The sequence below is a fragment of the Phoxinus phoxinus genome (assembly GCF_949152265.1).
Source record: "Phoxinus phoxinus genome assembly, chromosome: 14".
NCBI classification, from domain to species: Eukaryota; Metazoa; Chordata; class Actinopteri; order Cypriniformes; family Leuciscidae; genus Phoxinus; species Phoxinus phoxinus.
Window position 1 is genome coordinate 31,731,973 of NC_136889.1, and position 18,572 is coordinate 31,750,544.

The 18,572-nt window shown below is 35.9% G+C and overlaps 1 protein-coding gene across 1 annotated transcript; it reads right to left on the minus strand.

The window, feature by feature from the left end:
- Positions 1-6,253: 6,253 nt before the first annotated feature.
- psmb1 (proteasome 20S subunit beta 1) lies at positions 6,254-17,094 on the minus strand. The gene is made up of 6 exons (XM_079634721.1): positions 16,875-17,094; positions 14,670-14,777; positions 12,403-12,484; positions 12,144-12,273; positions 7,100-7,206; positions 6,254-6,537 (listed from the first exon to the last, which is right to left on the minus strand). Exons 1-6 carry the CDS (start codon positions 16,973-16,975, stop codon positions 6,352-6,354), a joined length of 714 nt encoding a protein of 237 aa, XP_079490847.1. The 5' UTR covers positions 16,976-17,094; the 3' UTR covers positions 6,254-6,351.
- Between the last annotated feature and the right edge of the window lie 1,478 nt (positions 17,095-18,572).

The following is an 18,572-nucleotide window of genomic DNA, read 5'->3' on the forward strand; positions in this document are numbered from 1 at the left end:
TATCTTTATTGTAAATTAAAGGTTTTCGTTTCTTTGAAAAGGAACACTTATGTATGTGATATTTGGCAAGAAATAGTAATAAGTTACACATTTAAAAGGAGAAGGATCTGCTTTCAGTCACCCAAAAAAAAAAAAAGTTTGGCGTATACACAGAAGTTTGAGGATAAATTCGATAAATTTGAAAGGTCAACTCAAAATACTTAGCAATATAAGCACAATATATTAAGCACAATCCCACAACAAATGAAAACTGATGTCAGAAGGAGCACATGGGAGAAATAAATTGAGCAAGTTTATAATTTACTTGGTAGCAATTATGTGTAATTCAACAACTTTATCATACAAAAAAAGTCGAAGCCAGAAGTTTTTTTTCACTTTTGTTTCTTTTTTATTGCAGAGAACGGGAACATACACTCAACCCAATTTTGGGTCAAATATGGACAAACCCAGCAGTTGGGTTACATTTTTAAATTACATTTTTAACCCAACGTTTGGGGTTGTCCATATTTGACCCAAAATTGGGTTGAAACAACCCAACATTTTTTAGAGTGCAAGACTAATCATACATCACATAATATCAACCACAACAATAATAAAGGAGACGAACGGAGAGATTAGTTCCAGTTTTTACAGTGTGTTTACGGGTGTTTGTCGTTGGTTCGCAGCACACACATTTTCCATCTTGTTTTACTGCGTGTGCGCACGTTGAATGGTGGATATCATTTTCTAATAGACTATATGATTTTCAAGGAGTTCTGTTCGCAGACTTATTTTCAAAGATGATTATGAAGAGTGATTCGTCAAGGGTATCTGGTTAATTGTGTTTAACTAATACCAGGCAGCTTATTTGTGAAGAATTACAGTTTAAGGAAGTGTTTTATTTGATTAATGAATGGTGTTTAATCACAATCTATATGTTAATGCCATTGTTACTTGTGTTTTTCAACTAAATTCCAGGTAGTTTATTTTTAAATCTTGCAGTTCAACTCCAATAATGAATTAAAACACCGTGATTCGTTACAGTTAATCTTTTGTTTATTTTTGTGTATTTTTGAGTGACTTGACCTCTGGCTTGTCATGATTCACTCAAAATGTCGGTTTTGCCAAACTGGCAGAGATGGGCACCGCGAATGCCCCTCCAGTTTGGGTATGCACATTTATTAGATGATATTGTAGCGTCTGGACCAATCAATCAGACACGCACTAACAATTCATTATATTTAACGAATAATCCAGCAAACTCACTCTCCCAACAAAGGTCTATGAAACTCCCCCCAAAACTAACATCACAAATGAAGCACCCACTGGCATCCTGTTACATTTTACATTTACGCATTAGGCAAACGCTTTTATCCAAGGTACACATTTGACATTTTTGTCAGTTCTTGCTTTCCCTGGGAATCGAACCCATGACCTTGGCGTCGCCAGCGCCATACTGTTTGAGCTACAGGACACATTAAGACTGATAACAAGTTTTACGAGAAAGAAACCATGTTAATCCTATATATATATATAACCACTCAGAGGTGGACAGTAACAAAGTACATTTACTTGAGTACTGTACTTAAGTACACTTTTTGAGTATCTGTACTTTACTTGAGTATTATTTTTCTGGAAACTTTTATTTTAACTTCACTACATTTGAAAGACAAATATCGTACTTTTTACTCCACTACATTTCTGTCAAGGCCCTTGAGTAGAGAGTAGTGACGTCAGGGATGATTTGTGTTGCATTTTGGTTGGAAATGAAAGTCTGGTTGACGTCAGAACTCGACTGATGTTGGTTTCTGACGTCAACCGATTTTCAACCACAATACAATGTCTGTCCAACGTTGGAGATTAACGTCAATCTGACATTGGATTCTGACATCAACATGATTTTAATTTTCAACATTGGGTTTGGTCTTCTAAATGCAAATTGTGTCATTGTTTTGGAGCACACTAGCTTATAGATAACAAGGCAAACATATTCATACTAAAAGCCAAAAAACTGGGAACAGCCATTTGGGCGTCCGAAACCATTGTGGACGTTATTGAGTGACTTATTCAATCCCACGACTGGAACTGTGTTCTAGAAATAAATGTGATATTGATATGAGGGTAGCAGGCATAGATTCAGAGGCATAAGGTACTGTAAATTGGTTATTACATGCAACAATGCAACAATAATAAAACAATGCATTGACATTTACTTTTATACTTAAGTACTTTTAAAAACGAGTACTTCTGTACTTTTACTTAAGTAAAAATCTGTCTTTACAACTTTTACTTGTAACGGAGTAATATTTGACCAGTAGTATCTGTACTTTTACTCAAGTAAGGAATTGTGTACTTTGTCCACCCCTGTAACCACTTGAGAAATGTATAAACATGCATCTAATTTTCCCACCTCATGATCATGTGGTTTGGCCTTTGCTTTCTTGTAAACTCTAATGGGTTAATGTTTCAAACTTTGCAAACTATGGTTAACCAACATCATGTGTGGCACGTTTGGTCTCTATAAACTCCAAACTTCGTCCCCCATTTGTGAATTTACATTACATTTTGCTAACTTTGTGACGCATTAGTATTATAAGAATCTTGAACATTCTTCTCTTGAACACCCAATGAAATTACATATTCAAATGTCTCCTAGAACACAATGGGCCGTAAATCTTACTGGCTCACAGACCCCCAGAGGCTGTGACATCTTCACGCTATAAAATCACTGATCACAAGATCCGCCTCTCTCTCTTACGCTCTCTTACTCTCGTGGTCCTTCCTGAGAAGTCCTAATGTGAAGATGATGCTGAACTAGAAGTCCCCCGAGGACCCCCAAGCTGGTGCCAGGCTGCGGCCTTGTCTTTCCATTCCCCAAAGAGACTCTGACTCCCATTGGCTCTCTCTCATCAAGACCACATCAACCAAGATCAACTGTCTGGAGCCTCAACAAATTGCATCAGGACAGTTTAATTCAAATGGGCGAGACATGCAAGTATCAAACTTAGTCTCATTATTTGATATAAGTATCCTTACCCCTTTTAAAGAAGGGCGTGTTAGAACTTGATGGATGATCTGCTGAATTTCAAACTATGCTATAACTTCTTGCTTTCCTATATTACAGTTTTTCTCGATTGCTTAAACACTATAACCAGGCTTTTGAACTAAAATTTCAAAACTATAATGCCATTTATCAAAAAGCACACCCTTTTCACTAAACTATAAACACAAATCCCTTCATTTCTCATTGCCTACACCATGTGGTCATTTAGAAAGCACTAGTATTCAGTATTGTTCGCTCAAGTCAGCACAGCTTCAGCTCAGTTAGCACACAATTCCCTAGGTGAAAACACTAAGAGTCCAAATTTAACACACATCAATCAGATCCTTCACTAGATAGATAAAAGGGCCCGAATCAGTTTATTGAGTTTTGGAACAATGGATCCAGAAAGACATGAAGAAAGAAGTCGAGGGGGGATAGGAGGAGGAGGAGGAGGAGGAGGAGGAGGAGGAAAGGTAAGGGGAAGGGCAAGAAGACAAGTGGTCTCGGATGAAATTCAAGCCACTTTAGTTGACCATGTCCTTGTCCAAGGTATGACTATGAGGGAGGCTGGGCTACGAGTAAGGCAGAATTTGAGACACTTCACCGTCGCCTCCATCATCAGAAGCTTCAGGGAGGTGTGCTGGCAAACAAAATTCTGTCACTGAATAAGAGACAAACATTTCCAATTGTCTTTGATGAGGTTTATTTTCTAGCAAGAAAAGGCCAGCAGTCGTACAGTCACACAGAATGACAGTGAAGAGAGAGCATCCTTCCGCCTTTATAGACTTGACTCCCAGACTGTTATCTTTCTAGGCCAATGATGGTTTTTCAACCATACGTGGAACATTCTTAGACTTGTTCATCATATTTTATCCTTTAGTGGAGGCGCTCCTGTCACGACCAACACTCTTTACCATTACAATACAATTCCATATTTGAATAAGGTTTGTGTGTGCTCTTTAACTGTCACATGATGGTCACACACATATCTTACGCAAGTAAATATATTTAAAAAAAAATTAGAGGAGAGAGTAAAAAAAAAAGAAGTACTTTTACAAGAGTACATGAATGAATAAAAATATGCCAATGTATCCATTGGTTGTGTTTTTGTGTTCATCATGTGAAAAGGTTTGTGAGGGGGGGATCCACAAGCAACATAACTTACCAGTTTTGGAAATGTTGTTTTAAATTTATTGCACCAGTGTGTAAGACTATGTTGTAGTGTGTGTGATTTTGATGGCTTGTGTGTCCAGTCCGAGGACAAAGTTTGGTTTTTCAGCAAGAGTGAATGGTTTTGAGTGTAGAGCTTCATTTTGACCTAAAAAGAGGATGTTTGGGGAATTGGGTGAGACGTTATGGATTTGTGTTTACTGTTTTGAGAATATGAGGCATAGTTTCAAGAAATGTGTTTAAGCAATCGAGAAAAACTGTAAGTGACGGTCATCGTTCGGTCTCATAGATAGTTATGGACATAACTTAAAGGGGTGGTATAATGCCCTTTTCACAAGATGTAAAATAAGTCTCTGATGTCCCCAGAGTGTGTGTGTAGTTTTAGCTCAAAATACCCCACAGATATTTTTATATAGCATGTTAAAATTGTCACTTTTTGAGGGTGAGCAAAAACGCAGTTTTTGTGTATGTCCCTTTAAATGCAAATGAGCTGCTGCTTCCAGCACAGGGGGCGGAGCTTCAAGAGCTCATGTTATTTTATCTCACACACACACATGCGCGCACTGAAAATTTATAAAACTTTTCGCCTTTTATGTTCAAACCGGAGTCAGAAAGACTCAAGAAGAAGTGACAACATGTAGAAGCAACAGAACATTTCTGAATGGTTAGTTGATGAATTTATGAAGTTTATGTGTAGTTATCTTCTAGTCATTTGATTAGCATATTCTGTCATGATAATCTATAGAGCTGGTAAGTCCCGCCCCTCCGTAAAACCCCGCTGGACCTCAAAGTTGAAAAAGCGTCAATGCAAGTGAATGGGAGAAAATAATTATTTTCTGGTCCCGTTTGAATTGTGCCATGAATGTGAACATATGTTGTCTGTGAATTTTTTATATAATCTTTAGGTGCTAAAATGTACAATGTATTTTATGGTTTATAATTTTTTGAGAGAAACCACAGCATATTCATAAAGCAACAGCAAACATTATAAATATTGGATGGCAATATTTTTATTCATTTTAAGACTTTAAAGTGTCTTTGAGATTTTTAAATGAAATGTTATGATTTCTAATTATGTAAATGTTGTGCACGTTTGCTAAAACATCTCTTTCTAACAATAAATAATCTTGGATTCCTTTAAAAAAAAAAAAAAAAATAATATGCAAAATGTGTCCGTATGGTCTCAAGCCTGATGTGTGCCACATGATCACTGGATTGATCTGGGTCACACACCTCCAGTCCCACCAACAATTGTTGTGTGTCGTCGTCCATGCTGTGCGTCACACGGCTCCGGCTGACAGGACACTGTCCTATTTTTTAAACCGTATAATAACTTTACATGTTTGAGCAGCGGCTAATTCAAAAGGATGAAACTTTTATATGCAAGTCTTAAATTTAGACCTAAATATTTTAAATGTATATTGGTTATCGTTTTAAACAAAACACTAATGTTTATATGATCCTAAAGCATAAAAATAATACAATGGCAAAAAGCACAGGATGCATTTGAGAATAGGACGGTAAAATAATGAGGTTTTTGCTCAAGTAGTGACTTAAAATATCAGCTGGATATCAATTCAACTTAAAAGATGAAACTAATATATTATATAGACTCATTACATGCAAAGTGAGATATTTCAAGCCTTTATTTGTTACATTTTTGATGATTATGGCTTACAGCTTATGAAAACCTTTTCACAATATTATAATATTGAATTTGGGGTTTTCATAAGCTGTAAGCCATAATCATCACAATTATAACAAATAAAGGCTTGAAATATCTCACTTTGCATTTAATGAGTCTATATAATATATTAGTTTCATCTTTTAAGCTGAATTACTGAAACAAATGAACTTTTGCACCATATTAATTTTTTGAGTTTCACATGTATAAAACAAAGCACAGATGGAAATCAGTTGTTCATGTCTGTGGGTCAGCTCAAGACCTTGCATTATCTATATATGCAAACATGAATTTAACAAAAAAAAAAAAAATTTCCCATGAATGTATTTCTAGAACAGACAAAACACTGAATTAAAAGAAAAGAAAGACAATAGTGATACTGGTAACGCATTTATTCTTGAGAAGGAATATAAAAAGAACAGCGGATTTGAAGGATGCAACAGGAGAGAAAGAAAAACAGGCTAATTTTGGCGTCTCAGTCTTTCCTGAGTGGCACGACCTCTTCTCGAATGCCTTCCTTGGTGATGATGCAGATCTTGAGAGCATCTCCTGTGTAGACGTCCCTCTCAGCGGCCGAGATGAAGACGTCCTTCACCAGCTGCACGGCCTTGTCCTGGCTCAGCGGAAGCTGCTCCACGTTCTCCATGTTCTTGAAGCCGATCTGAGCACAAGAGGAAATAGTTCAAGCCTTCAAGAAGGGACGGTATAAGAATAACAAAGTGCAGTCAACGGTAAAACTAGTTGCGCTACAAACCAATGTGTTACAAAACATTGACACATGTGACCCTGGATCCCAAACCCAGTCTGGAGTCGCACGGGTATATCTGTGGCAATAGCCAACTATACATTATACGGGTCAAAATGATCGATTTTTCTTTTATGCCAAAAATCATGAGGATATTAAGATCATGTTCCATGAAGATATTTAGTAAATGTCCTACCGTAAATATATAAAACATGTATTTTTGTGAGTGAATGCAGCACAATCGTGAACATAAATGCACAACTTTAAAGGAGATTTTCTCAATGTTTAGATTTCTTTGCTCCTCAGATTCCAGATTTTCAATAGTTGTATCTCGACCAAATATGGTTTTGTGGTCCAGGGTCACATACTATAAGAAATAGCAGTTTGCATTGCAATATTAAGCAGGAATTGAATGACACCGAGATGACACACATCTCTTTCTGTAAAGATGCGGTGGACAGAAACTGAGCGGTCTCACCTGGTTGTCCAGAAGAGGCTGCAGCATCGCACTCGCTGATCCTCCGGCTTTGTAAGAGTCTCTCTGGTAAGAACCAACTGGATCAAAACTATAAACGGCACCTCGACCTGGAATGAGGAAAACAGACTGGCTATTGAAAGACAATCCAGTTTATTAACGCAAAAGCATTGGTTTTCATGCACTGGACAATTGTGTGGTTTGGCCTAATTTGGCTAGTGGAAGTCAATCATCCAAAATACAATTTTATGTAATATTTTTATTTATTTGTCTGTAAATTTCAATGTCAACACATTTGTAAAGGTCAGAAATCTCCACTTACACACACCAAACTTTACTTTACTAGTTTTATTCCTATCTGTATTCTCGAGGTTCATTCATATATTATTCACCTGATTTATAGAACATTTTTAAACATGGTGAAAATATATATGTTTTCTGGCTGTTGACAGTACTTTCTGAAAAATAAGTGAAGATCCACTCTGTAAAAACCTCTAACTGGAACAAAATCAAATTGATCCTGGCTTTATTTTATTTTTTTCAACTTTTAAAGTTTACAATGACATTTACCATCAAACAAAGAGAGATTGGGGATAACGTATAACAGATCTCACCTTATACAGAGTAAAGCATTACATTCTACAAATTATTTTTTTCAACAAAAGAGACGTTTTTATGCATTTCTAGTGATTGAATTCAAGGACTCATGGAATATTTTAAGATCTTTACAAAAAAATTAAGGAGGCTGTTTTAGACATTACTTTAGCTTTATGTAGGCCTATATGAAGAATTATTAACTTTAATGTGTTATCAATTATATCTGAGCCAGTATTACAGTCCCAGAAGATCCTGGCTTTATCCAACGTGCAGATCTCGGTTTAGGAAATCTATGCAAGCTAGTGCATAATTAATTATTTAATGCCTCATTTGTATATTCAAACATAACATTGCAGAAACTTTTAATACTAAATAAAGTATGCAATACTTAATGTAATCAATCAAATAAGATATTATGGTGATATCTAACAGTAAATGTTTTACCCTATTCACCTGAGGTGTCTTGCCTTATTAAAAAAACAGATAACACTTTACAATAAGGTTCATTAGTTAATATTAGTTCATGTAAAAACTAAAAATGACTGTACTTGTTAATGTTAGTTAATAAAAATACAGCTGTTCATCGTTTGCTCATGTTAGTTCACAGTACATTAACTAATGTTAACAAATACAACCTTTGATTTTAATAATGTATTAGTAAATCTTGAAAATAAGATTAATAAATCGGGTGGTTTGAAAGAACCCCCCCTCACTGCCTAAGGTCCAGAATTTAAGTCAGTTTTTTTCATGTGATTATTGTCATCATTGTTTTAATCAATGCTTGTGACAAATATTCTGGGTTGCTGTTTCAAATGAATATGATATACGCGCAGCACACCACACACACACGTCCAGATAGCTTCGCACCGAGCGCACGTCAGAAACAGAGGACAGGGTGTGTGTGTTCATCTGAGCCTCATTGGTCCGTCACTGCCCGTCAATGTCAGAATAATTGAGACGACCAATCAAATCAAAGTAGGCGGGCTATATGTTCACAAAAGCGGCTGAGCGCGAATTTTAGCAGCAGCGCGAGGCGCACCTCGACGCGTCAGTAGATTATGCTCAAGTACAAGATAAGATGGTCTGGGTGAATACTCGATTCTGATTGGCTGCAGGGTGTCCGTTAAAAAGTGATAGAGGACACCTAAATAAACTGTCAGGCGTAACCAAGGAAACCAAGTTATTGTTTGTAACTTGTAACTTTAGATTTCGATTGTAAAACTAATTAAAATATAAACTAATGTTTTAAAAATGTGTTATTTGGCAAGTGACCATGGTATAAGCGGGTTAATGCCCTTCGAGGTGTCCATTGTCAGGTTTTAATGGACTTCGGCGGAGGCAACCGTCCTCCGCTGCGCGTCGGCCGGTTCACACCTCGCCGTCGTCCATTAAAACCTGACAATGGACACCTCGTCGGGCATTAACCCTTACATATTTGACAGCTGTTTTAGGTCATACATGTTAGAAATAATCAGGCAAACTAACAAACTTTGTAAAATTTCACAATTTTTAACTGAAAATAGGCCTATGTAACGTGATTCATGTAACTTAATGTAATAATTAGTTAAGGCTAACGTTACTGTCATTGTGAGGGGAGGGGACAAAAAACATTAACCAAGCCGTTTTCATCATATAAGGCACAGGTGAATATAAATGTGTAGCCTACATATTGAGAATAATATTATAATATAATTTGTAGTCTTCAGTAAATTAAGGTGACTCAAAGTGCAGCAGATTAATGAATTTATCTTTAAAATGTAAAAAAAATTCTAGAGGTAACGAGCTCCACTTACAAAAATATTGTAGCCTATTAAAACGTATTAATGATCCGTTCTGAGCTCATGGTTTGGTGCTTGCTGGTGATGCTGGAATTTTTTTTTTTTTTTTTTTACAAATTAGTGCATAAAGGGTCACCAAAATGAAGTATTTGAACCTCATAATTAAATACAAAAGGAGGAGAAAAACTGCAAAAAGGTCCACTTTTTGGAAAAAAAGAACCCCCCCTTTCAATAGGCAGGCTACAGACCTGAAGGTATTTACTAATGAACCCTATTGTAGAGTGTTACCAATAAAAGAGTGTATAAGGCCGCATTTACACTGCAGGTCTTGATGCCCAATTCTGATTTGCTGACTATATCAGATTTTTTTGATGACCCGCTTACATCATCTTTTAAAAGTGACCCGTATCCGATGTTTGCATTTACACTATACACTGCCGACACAACCCAATGTAGACGTTCTGACCCGGGAAATGAAGTAAAACAGCGCGATATGTCAAGTAATAAAAATAACATTCTGATTAATTCCGGGTGGGTCGCGGCGCCTGGATATGATAAATCATTATTAACGAAAATATGAACTACATTCTCTCAAATATGAGCATGTTCCATTCCAGTTTAAGTTTCAAGGGAGTAAAGCCTGTTAATGCCATTAAGCAAATGAAATTCTGTCAAATAAATTTTGTTTTAAAGAAATGTTCATTTAAAAGCAGCGCTCATTCATCAGTGTATTATACCAGAGATGCGCACATCAACCGTCGCCGAGTCCGCCGTTGAATGTGATGATGATAATCCATTTATCCTCACGCGTTACAACACATAAGAATAATAGTAAGTTGCCCATCGGGTGCGGATACTTAAATCAGAGAGAATGATTGGTGCGGGTGAGTGAGTGGCGGGTGGATGATTTGTTTTTGGCTGTGGATTCGAGTGACGTTGGAGCCAGTGTTAATTTTGACAGCAAATTTTGATTTAGTTTTAGTCATAGTCTTTTGACTAAAATGGCATTTTAGTTTTAGTCATATTTTAGTCATCTGAATTGTTTTAGTTTTAGTCTAGTTTTAGTCGACGAAATACAATAAGATTTTAGTCGACTAAAATAGAATGGCTTTAGTTTAATTGTAATGCATTAATTTCGAATTTCTCTAAAATTTCCAAATATTCCCGCAGAAAACATCTATTAACCTGTTAATATAAATCATTTTTAAAATTTGAACATGCAACACAGACACAGATTTAGCACTGTGACACAAAATAATATCTTAAACTTCTAAAGTAGAACAGTCTTTTTTTCCTCCAATGAATGATTATACAGTCTTTAACTTACATCATTCTTTATTCTTTCAAGCAGATATATTTATTTGTATAAATTAAATATAATTAATCCTTATTAAAGCTATTAAACAGCAGTGTATGCTTTTCTCTTTTTATTTTGTTGTTTGATCAATATTAAAGCTAGAGTAGGTAATGTTGGAGAGCTAGCCAGATTTGAAAGTGGCACCTCTTCTAAGCTCCGCCTCCTCCTGTCAGTGCTCCGTCCAAAGCTACGCCCCCCCACAAACATGAACGCGCATCCACATTTGGAGTCAGCTGCATGTACCTACCAGTGATGCGTCATTTAAACCTCTTTTTATTTATTATCGTCTCGTTTTCGTCTGAGAAAAAAATTTTCGTCAACGAAATTAACACTGGTTGGAGCTCATTCGTACATCTCGAATTATCCGTGTTTTACTTTCCGCACTATTTTCAAAGGTCAGCAAAGCATTGGTCTCGTAAGGCGGAGAAAAGCTCCAATGTGTTGCGCCTTCGTCCTCCATCGCGCCGTTAATAAGTCGATCACAGTTATCTGAGTGGACGTCCTCTTTTTAATGACGTGCGACTCGCATTTACTGGGGAATATCCGATTTGTCTGCTTACATGGCACACGCAAATGCACGTATCCGATTAATATCCGATTTATTTCCACATATGAGTGAGGCCTGAAACCGATCTGAGAATATCGGAATCCATGTGCTTTTTTCCTGCTTACACGTTCGCCGGTCGTATCCGATCTGAGCCACACGAGAGGAAAAAAACGGAATTGGGTCACTTGAACCATGCAGTGTAATGGCGCTTTTCCATTACCAGTACCAGCTCGACTCGGCTCGCTTTTCCATTGCAGATTGTACCTCCACAATAGTACCTGGTCGTCATAGCGACGCGACACACACCCGCTACCCACACACACAGGACAATGGAAGAAATCGAGTGTATGCTGTTTTACATAATATTAGTAATGGGTATATCACGCAATCTCTGGCAAAACTATTTAAAAATGCCGGGGTTATTCAGTCTGGCGCGTGCAATGATGACGCAGTGAATAGTGACGATTCTCTCTGACCAATCAGCAGTCTGCCGTGTTTCACGTCACGTTTTAGTATCGCCTCAGCTCGCTTAGAACCTCGCTGAAGGTGATACGAAAAAATGTACCTGGAAGCAGGTACCGGTACAACTTTTACACAGTGGAAAACCAAACAAAGGCGAGTCGAGGTGAGGCGAGCCGAGGCGGTACTGTGTAGATGAAAAGCGCCATCTATGGGGCCTAATAAACTCAATCACACATTTCGGAGCCTGAGGAAGATAAATCTGTACAAGCATCTTTGCAAGGCTTCGCCCCGTCGACACACACTCACCCTCCTCATCGAGACCCCCGATGATGTTGTACACGTAGTAAGGGAAGAAACGCCTGCCGTACAGGATGGTGGACAGCATGGCTGCGATGGCTCCACTGGTCATGCCCTTATTATTGGAGTGCTTGTACATCTATAAGGGAAGGAAACATAAAAATATATTCATATCTGTGCCATTCTGTTAGTGTGCTCGCTGAACATGATCTGACCAGAAGATACTATGACACTATTTTCCTTTCTAGCTTGTGTTTGTCAAGCGCACCTTCAGTCTCGCCTCAATGATTTTGGTTAGCGTCAAGCAGTCGCCATGGAAACCACTGCAGCCAATCACTGTAGTGTCTGTCCTGTACGGGAATGAAGAGAGATGAGGTTCAGCAATCTGATCTTTAACTTGAAACTCTCCATACAGTTATGTATGAATACAAATATTCATCTTTTTTTTCATAAATCATTACTAATGGTCATCCTTTATGTATGTCTGTGGGTTTTGCAAATGTATAACCAAAGAAAAGACTTAAAAGAGCTTGTGACTAAACCTCGTAATTCCATTGGATCCTCAAACTGTCAGTCAAACCTCATAGCTCCGCCCACCTCTATCATGACTAAGTGCCGTGTGAAATTCTCAGAAATTTGCTGGTCAAAAACCTTATAACTCCATATGAGCTTAATTTTGGTAAAATGTTCATAATATAATGTCACATGCAAGTGTCTGTCCACATAAAGCCACAATATCAACTTTGACAATGCAGTATTACCCTATTGGGTAACACTTTACCTGAAGGGGTGTGCTTAAGACTGACATGACACACGTCACGAATATGAAGGTTTCATGCATGTTTATGACAACTGTCATTCGCTCAATTATGACATTTTTAATGCAAATATGCATTGTTTGAGTTGAGATGTCTTTGTTATGACAACTTGACATTACCAAGACAACACAACCTGTCATAAACATGACATAGCAGATTAATGATCAAACTTAAGAAACTACTTAGCTTTATGGATTGAATTTGTCATTAAAATGTCATTTTAATGTCAAATTCAATTTGTACCACTGTATTTATTTATTATGACATATTTATTATTCATTATTTATGACATTTATTGGTTTATGTCAAGTTGTCATGACAAAGACAACTCAAACAATGTCATATTTGCATTAAAAATGCAATTGCAATTGAGCGTATGACACTTAATGACAGTTGTCATAAACATGCAATATACAAATACATCATAACCTGTCAGTGTCTTTGTCATGACAACTTGACATTACCAAGACAACGTAACATGTCATACACATGAAACTATTACCTTTATGGGTTAACATTACATTGTAATGTTGGCCGTCATGAGGCTTTATAACCTCAAATACAGTGGTACAAATTGAATTTGTCACAAAAATTAAATTTTAATGACAAATTCAATCCATAAAGCTAAGTGGTTTGTTAAGTTTGATAATTAATCTGCTATGTCATGTTTATGACAGGTTATGTTGTCTTGGTAATGGCAAGTTGTCAAAGACACTGATAGGTTATGATGTATTGGTTTATGTCAAGTTGTCATAACAAAGACATCTCAACTCAAGCAATGTCATATTTGCATTAAAAATGTCATAATTGAGCGAATGACAGTTGTTTTAAACATGCATAAAACCTCCTTCATATTCATGACGTGTGTCATGTCAGTCTTATGCTCACCCCTTCAGGTAAAGTGTTACTACCCAATACGGTACAAATACTGTTTTTTCCATTTCCCGAAAAGTAGCATTTTTGGAGATACGTGTTTTCCGCACGACAGCGACGATAAAGGAATATTCTTGCTTCTAAATATATTTGCTTCCTAAAGGAAGTGTAATCAATCAGTGTCACTAGTTTAATGCTTTATGTTGATTTGTATTTTGATGCTTTATTAAAACATCTCAGATTTAGGCTTCAGGAGAGTTGGTGGGTTTGTTTGCTTGGTTAACTCAGTCACAACCATTTGAAAGAATAGATTCAAAATATCAAATATGTGACGCTCACAGATGTATCCACATGGCATTCATCATTCCTCGATTATCTTTAAATTACTCTATTTTATTTTACAGGTGAAACTCGAAAAAATTAGAATATCGTGCAAAAGTTCATTTATTTCAGTAATTCAACTTAAAAGGTGAAACTAATATATTATATAGACTCATTACATGCAGAGTGAGATATTTCAAGCCTTTATTTGTTATAATTATGACTTAAAGCTTATGAACACCCCAAATTCTTGTGAAAAGGTTTTCATAAGCTATAAACCATAATCATCAAAACTATAACAAATAAAGGCTTGAAATCTCACTTTGCATATAATGAGTCTATATAATATATTTGTTAATATAATACATTTATTTTTGCACGATATTCTAATTTTTCGAGTTTCACGTGTACTGTGCAATTAAGTTTGGTTAAAAATAATGACATATAGGCTATACAATAAGTGACAGGTTATATTATATATATATATCTTTTATTTTGTGTGATGATTGGTGTGATAACTCACAGTTTGTAGCACTTCGGGGAGTCTCTGCTGTGGATGCTGTATCCCTCACTCAAGCGCGTGTCGGACGCCACGAGAGCGAAGTCTTCGCCCGCCACCGCCAGCACCGTCCTGAGGACACGTTCAGGGAAACACACAGTAGTTAACACAACAGAGCTTCACTCTTTACCATCTACAGTGAGGAGGACAGACAGGACCATCTCCGGATTTTACTTAAAGCTGCAGTCCGTAACTTTTGGTGCTCTAGCGGTTAATAAACAAAACGGTAATATAAACACTTATTATAGTTATAGCCTAAAACTTACAGGGGTACCACCTTAGTGATTTGGGATAAAGCAAAAATACTTTGGAAAATGGATTCATGATGTACTCGTTCATTATATAAATTCTGAAGAAAATAAAAAAGTTATGGACTGCAGCTTTTATATATATATAAAGCTGCAGTCCATAACTTTTTTTTGTTCAGAATATATATATATTTTGTGTGTGTGCGTCTCATATATATATATTTGTTGTTGTTGTTGTCATATATATATATTTTGTGTGTGTGTGTCTCGTATATATATATTTTTTGTTGTTGTCATATATATATATTTTGTGTGTGTGCGTCTCTTTATATATATTTGTTGTTGTTGTTGTCATATATATATATATTTTGTGTGTGTGTGTCTCGTATATATATATTTTTTGTTGTTGTCATATATATATTTTGTGTGTGTGCGTCTCATATATATATATTTGTTGTTGTTGTTGTCATATATATATATTTTGTGTGTGTGTGTCTTGTATATATATTTTTGTTGTTGTTGTCATATATATATATTGTGTGTCTCATATATATATATATATATATATATATATATATATATATATATATATATATATATACACACTTTTTTTGTCATATATATATGACAAAATAATTTTTATATATATATATATATATATATAGTGTGTGTGTCTGTGTCATATATATATATATATATATATATATAAATAAATGACACACACACACACACATATATTTATATATATATATATAGTGTTGGGTGTAATGCATTACTAAGTGATAACTGTATGTAATTTAGTTACTTTTCCCTTGTAAAAATAAAGTAAGAGATTACTCTTAATTTTTCTGAAACTTTATTCCAATTACTTCTGATGTAATTGCACTAAATACAGCAAAGAAGACTATAGAACCGTTTAATATAAAGCAATAGGGAATTTAACATTAAACTTTCACATTTGATCATGTTAAAATGTGTGTTTTAATGTAACTTTCTCCCTTTAAAGGGTTAGTTCACCCAAAGATGAAAATTAGCCAATGTCGTCTTTTTGAAGCGTCGAAGTGGTAGTTGCGGAGCGTGTCAACGGAGGCACAGAAATCTCTCAGATTTCATTAAAATATCTTCATTTGTGTTTCAAAGATGAATTAAAGACTTACGGGTTTGGATCGACATGAGGGTGTGTAAATGATGACAGAATATTCATTTTTGGATGAACTATCCCTTTAAATACTTTGGTCAGTTCAAGAATAATTTATACAATCTTATATTATTTATCTAAAATAATTAAAAGTGCTGCAGTTTCATGTCTAGCCTTGTAGTGTTCAACTGGTCGAGGTTGATTGGGATGATAACTTAAGTAATGCAATTGCTACATTTTAGAAAGAGTAATTACTACGTACACTGCTGATTAGTAGCTAGTAATTAAATTAATTAAGGTTTTTAGAGAAACGTATCCAACACTGTATGCATGAGTGAGTATATGTATAACGTTATATCCCATAATAATAATTATGATGATTTCACCAACGAAATGAATCCGCACAATTCAGGCAGAAACATCACTACACCATGAAATATAACTTACATATCACATTATTAATGCAGATATCAGCAGTTTTGACTAATATGTTTGTCTTTGAGAAAGTGTAAATCAGTTGCTTGTAACGTTATTGTCCGTCAAATGCTGCAGTTATGATAGTGAAAGTAAAATAAAAAGCACACCCGTCATACACACTTATTATTTACCCTTACGACTGAATTTAACTACATAATGCCAAGCTTAATATATATATATGGATAAAATAACAGAAGCAGGAATCACTAAATAGACTTTATAAGGAGTTTGTAAGAGGATTTCTGCAGTGAACTGTCATGTTCGGCGCGAAAGGAAGATGAAGACAAGAAAGAAACTCCTTCTTACCCTCCGTTGAAAGCATAAGGAGAGAATTTATGCTCCACTGGACCAGAGTAGTGATAATCCTTCATCTTTCCATTATCGCCATAAGCTTGAGAAGAAATCATGATGAAGCTCCCTCACAAAAACTCGCTGTATCACCGCAATATGGCCACCGGAAGTTGATGGGTCCCTGTTTCCTGTGCGCTTACGTCACAGAGTGTGTAGTCACATGTTGGCTAGCTTATAGCGCCGTCTGCTGGTAGCCTCGATTATTCACAGGCGCTGCTGTGTAATTGAGTAATTTGAAGCATATATGCCAAAATGTTTTCATTATAAATGTTTAGTCAGTTGTTTATAACCTATATATTGATACGTTAAACAAGTTCCGATTGTTTCATGGCGCTCAAGTTCAAAGGGCAAGTGGCTAACTGGATTGGTTGGTGTGAACGGGGTAATTATTAACTAACAAAAGACACACATAGGCCTATATACTCCTAAAGTAAATAATTAAAACATTTGTTGCGACTTTTGTAACTTATAGGGCTTATATCAGTATATTTAGATAATTCCCAGAGAAGGAAAGCCCTAAATGGAGAACCACGTATAGCTATAGGCTAAATAGAGTAAATACAGGCTAGCCTACATTGTAAACCTGCACAATGAAGCAGGCTCTATTGCATTTGAGATGGTTTGTTTCTTAAATAATAAAAAAGCAAATATTACAACAAAATATAGTACCTAAATATAATATTTTTCACTCTCAAAAAGAAAGGTACAAAAGCAGTCACAAGGCTGGTATCTTTTCAAAAAGGTACAAAATATCTACCATTTAGGTACTAATATGCTCCCTTTATGGGTAAATAAGATACAAGGGTGTGCTTTTTGAAGGGGTTTAGGTGCAGAAATAAATCTATATTTCTACATTTTAATAAATGGAGGTATCTGTAATTATTCATGTTAATTTATTCAGTTGGTTAATGATTGTTTTATAGGTTATTTATGTAAATTAGTTTACTTCAATCACTCCAGCCTGTTCTGTTCAACATGTTTAAGTAGCCTATAATAAACTTGATTCAAAGGGTTAGTTCACCCAAAAAAAGTAATGTTCTGTCGTCCTTTACTCACCCTCATGTCGATCCAAACCCGTGAGGCTTTCGTGCATCTTCAGAACACAAACGAAGATCTTTCTGATAAAATCTGAGAGATTTCTGTCCCTCCATTGACAGCTACGCAACTACCACTGTGATGCTTCAAAAAGTTCATAAAGAGATCACATATCATTTATAAGAGGGGGAAAATATTGAACCAATCACAAAACACAAGGGACATGGTAATGGAAAAAAATATTAGATGGGAGGGGAAATGATCTCAATGCTTTTGTTTTCTCCCAAACGTTTAGCGTTCCTCAGAGAAATTTTGCGTTCACTCTGATAACTTTTGAGTTCTTTGCGAGCGAATGCAAAGTTTCTCGAGGGAATACAAAAAAACATTGAAATAGTATTTTTTTGCTCCCATTTCATATTTTTTTCCCATCACCATCCCTTTAGGAGCTTCATGTTGTGGTATCATGTCAAGAGAATATCATCCCACATTATAATCGAGTAGATCAACACGCAGAACACGTCTTTGCTGTAAGATAAAGAAGGCTAGCCCAGCAAACAATAGCCGTCAGAGTCTCGGTTAACTATAGACCCGATATAGTCCGGCTGTCACAGTGTCTGG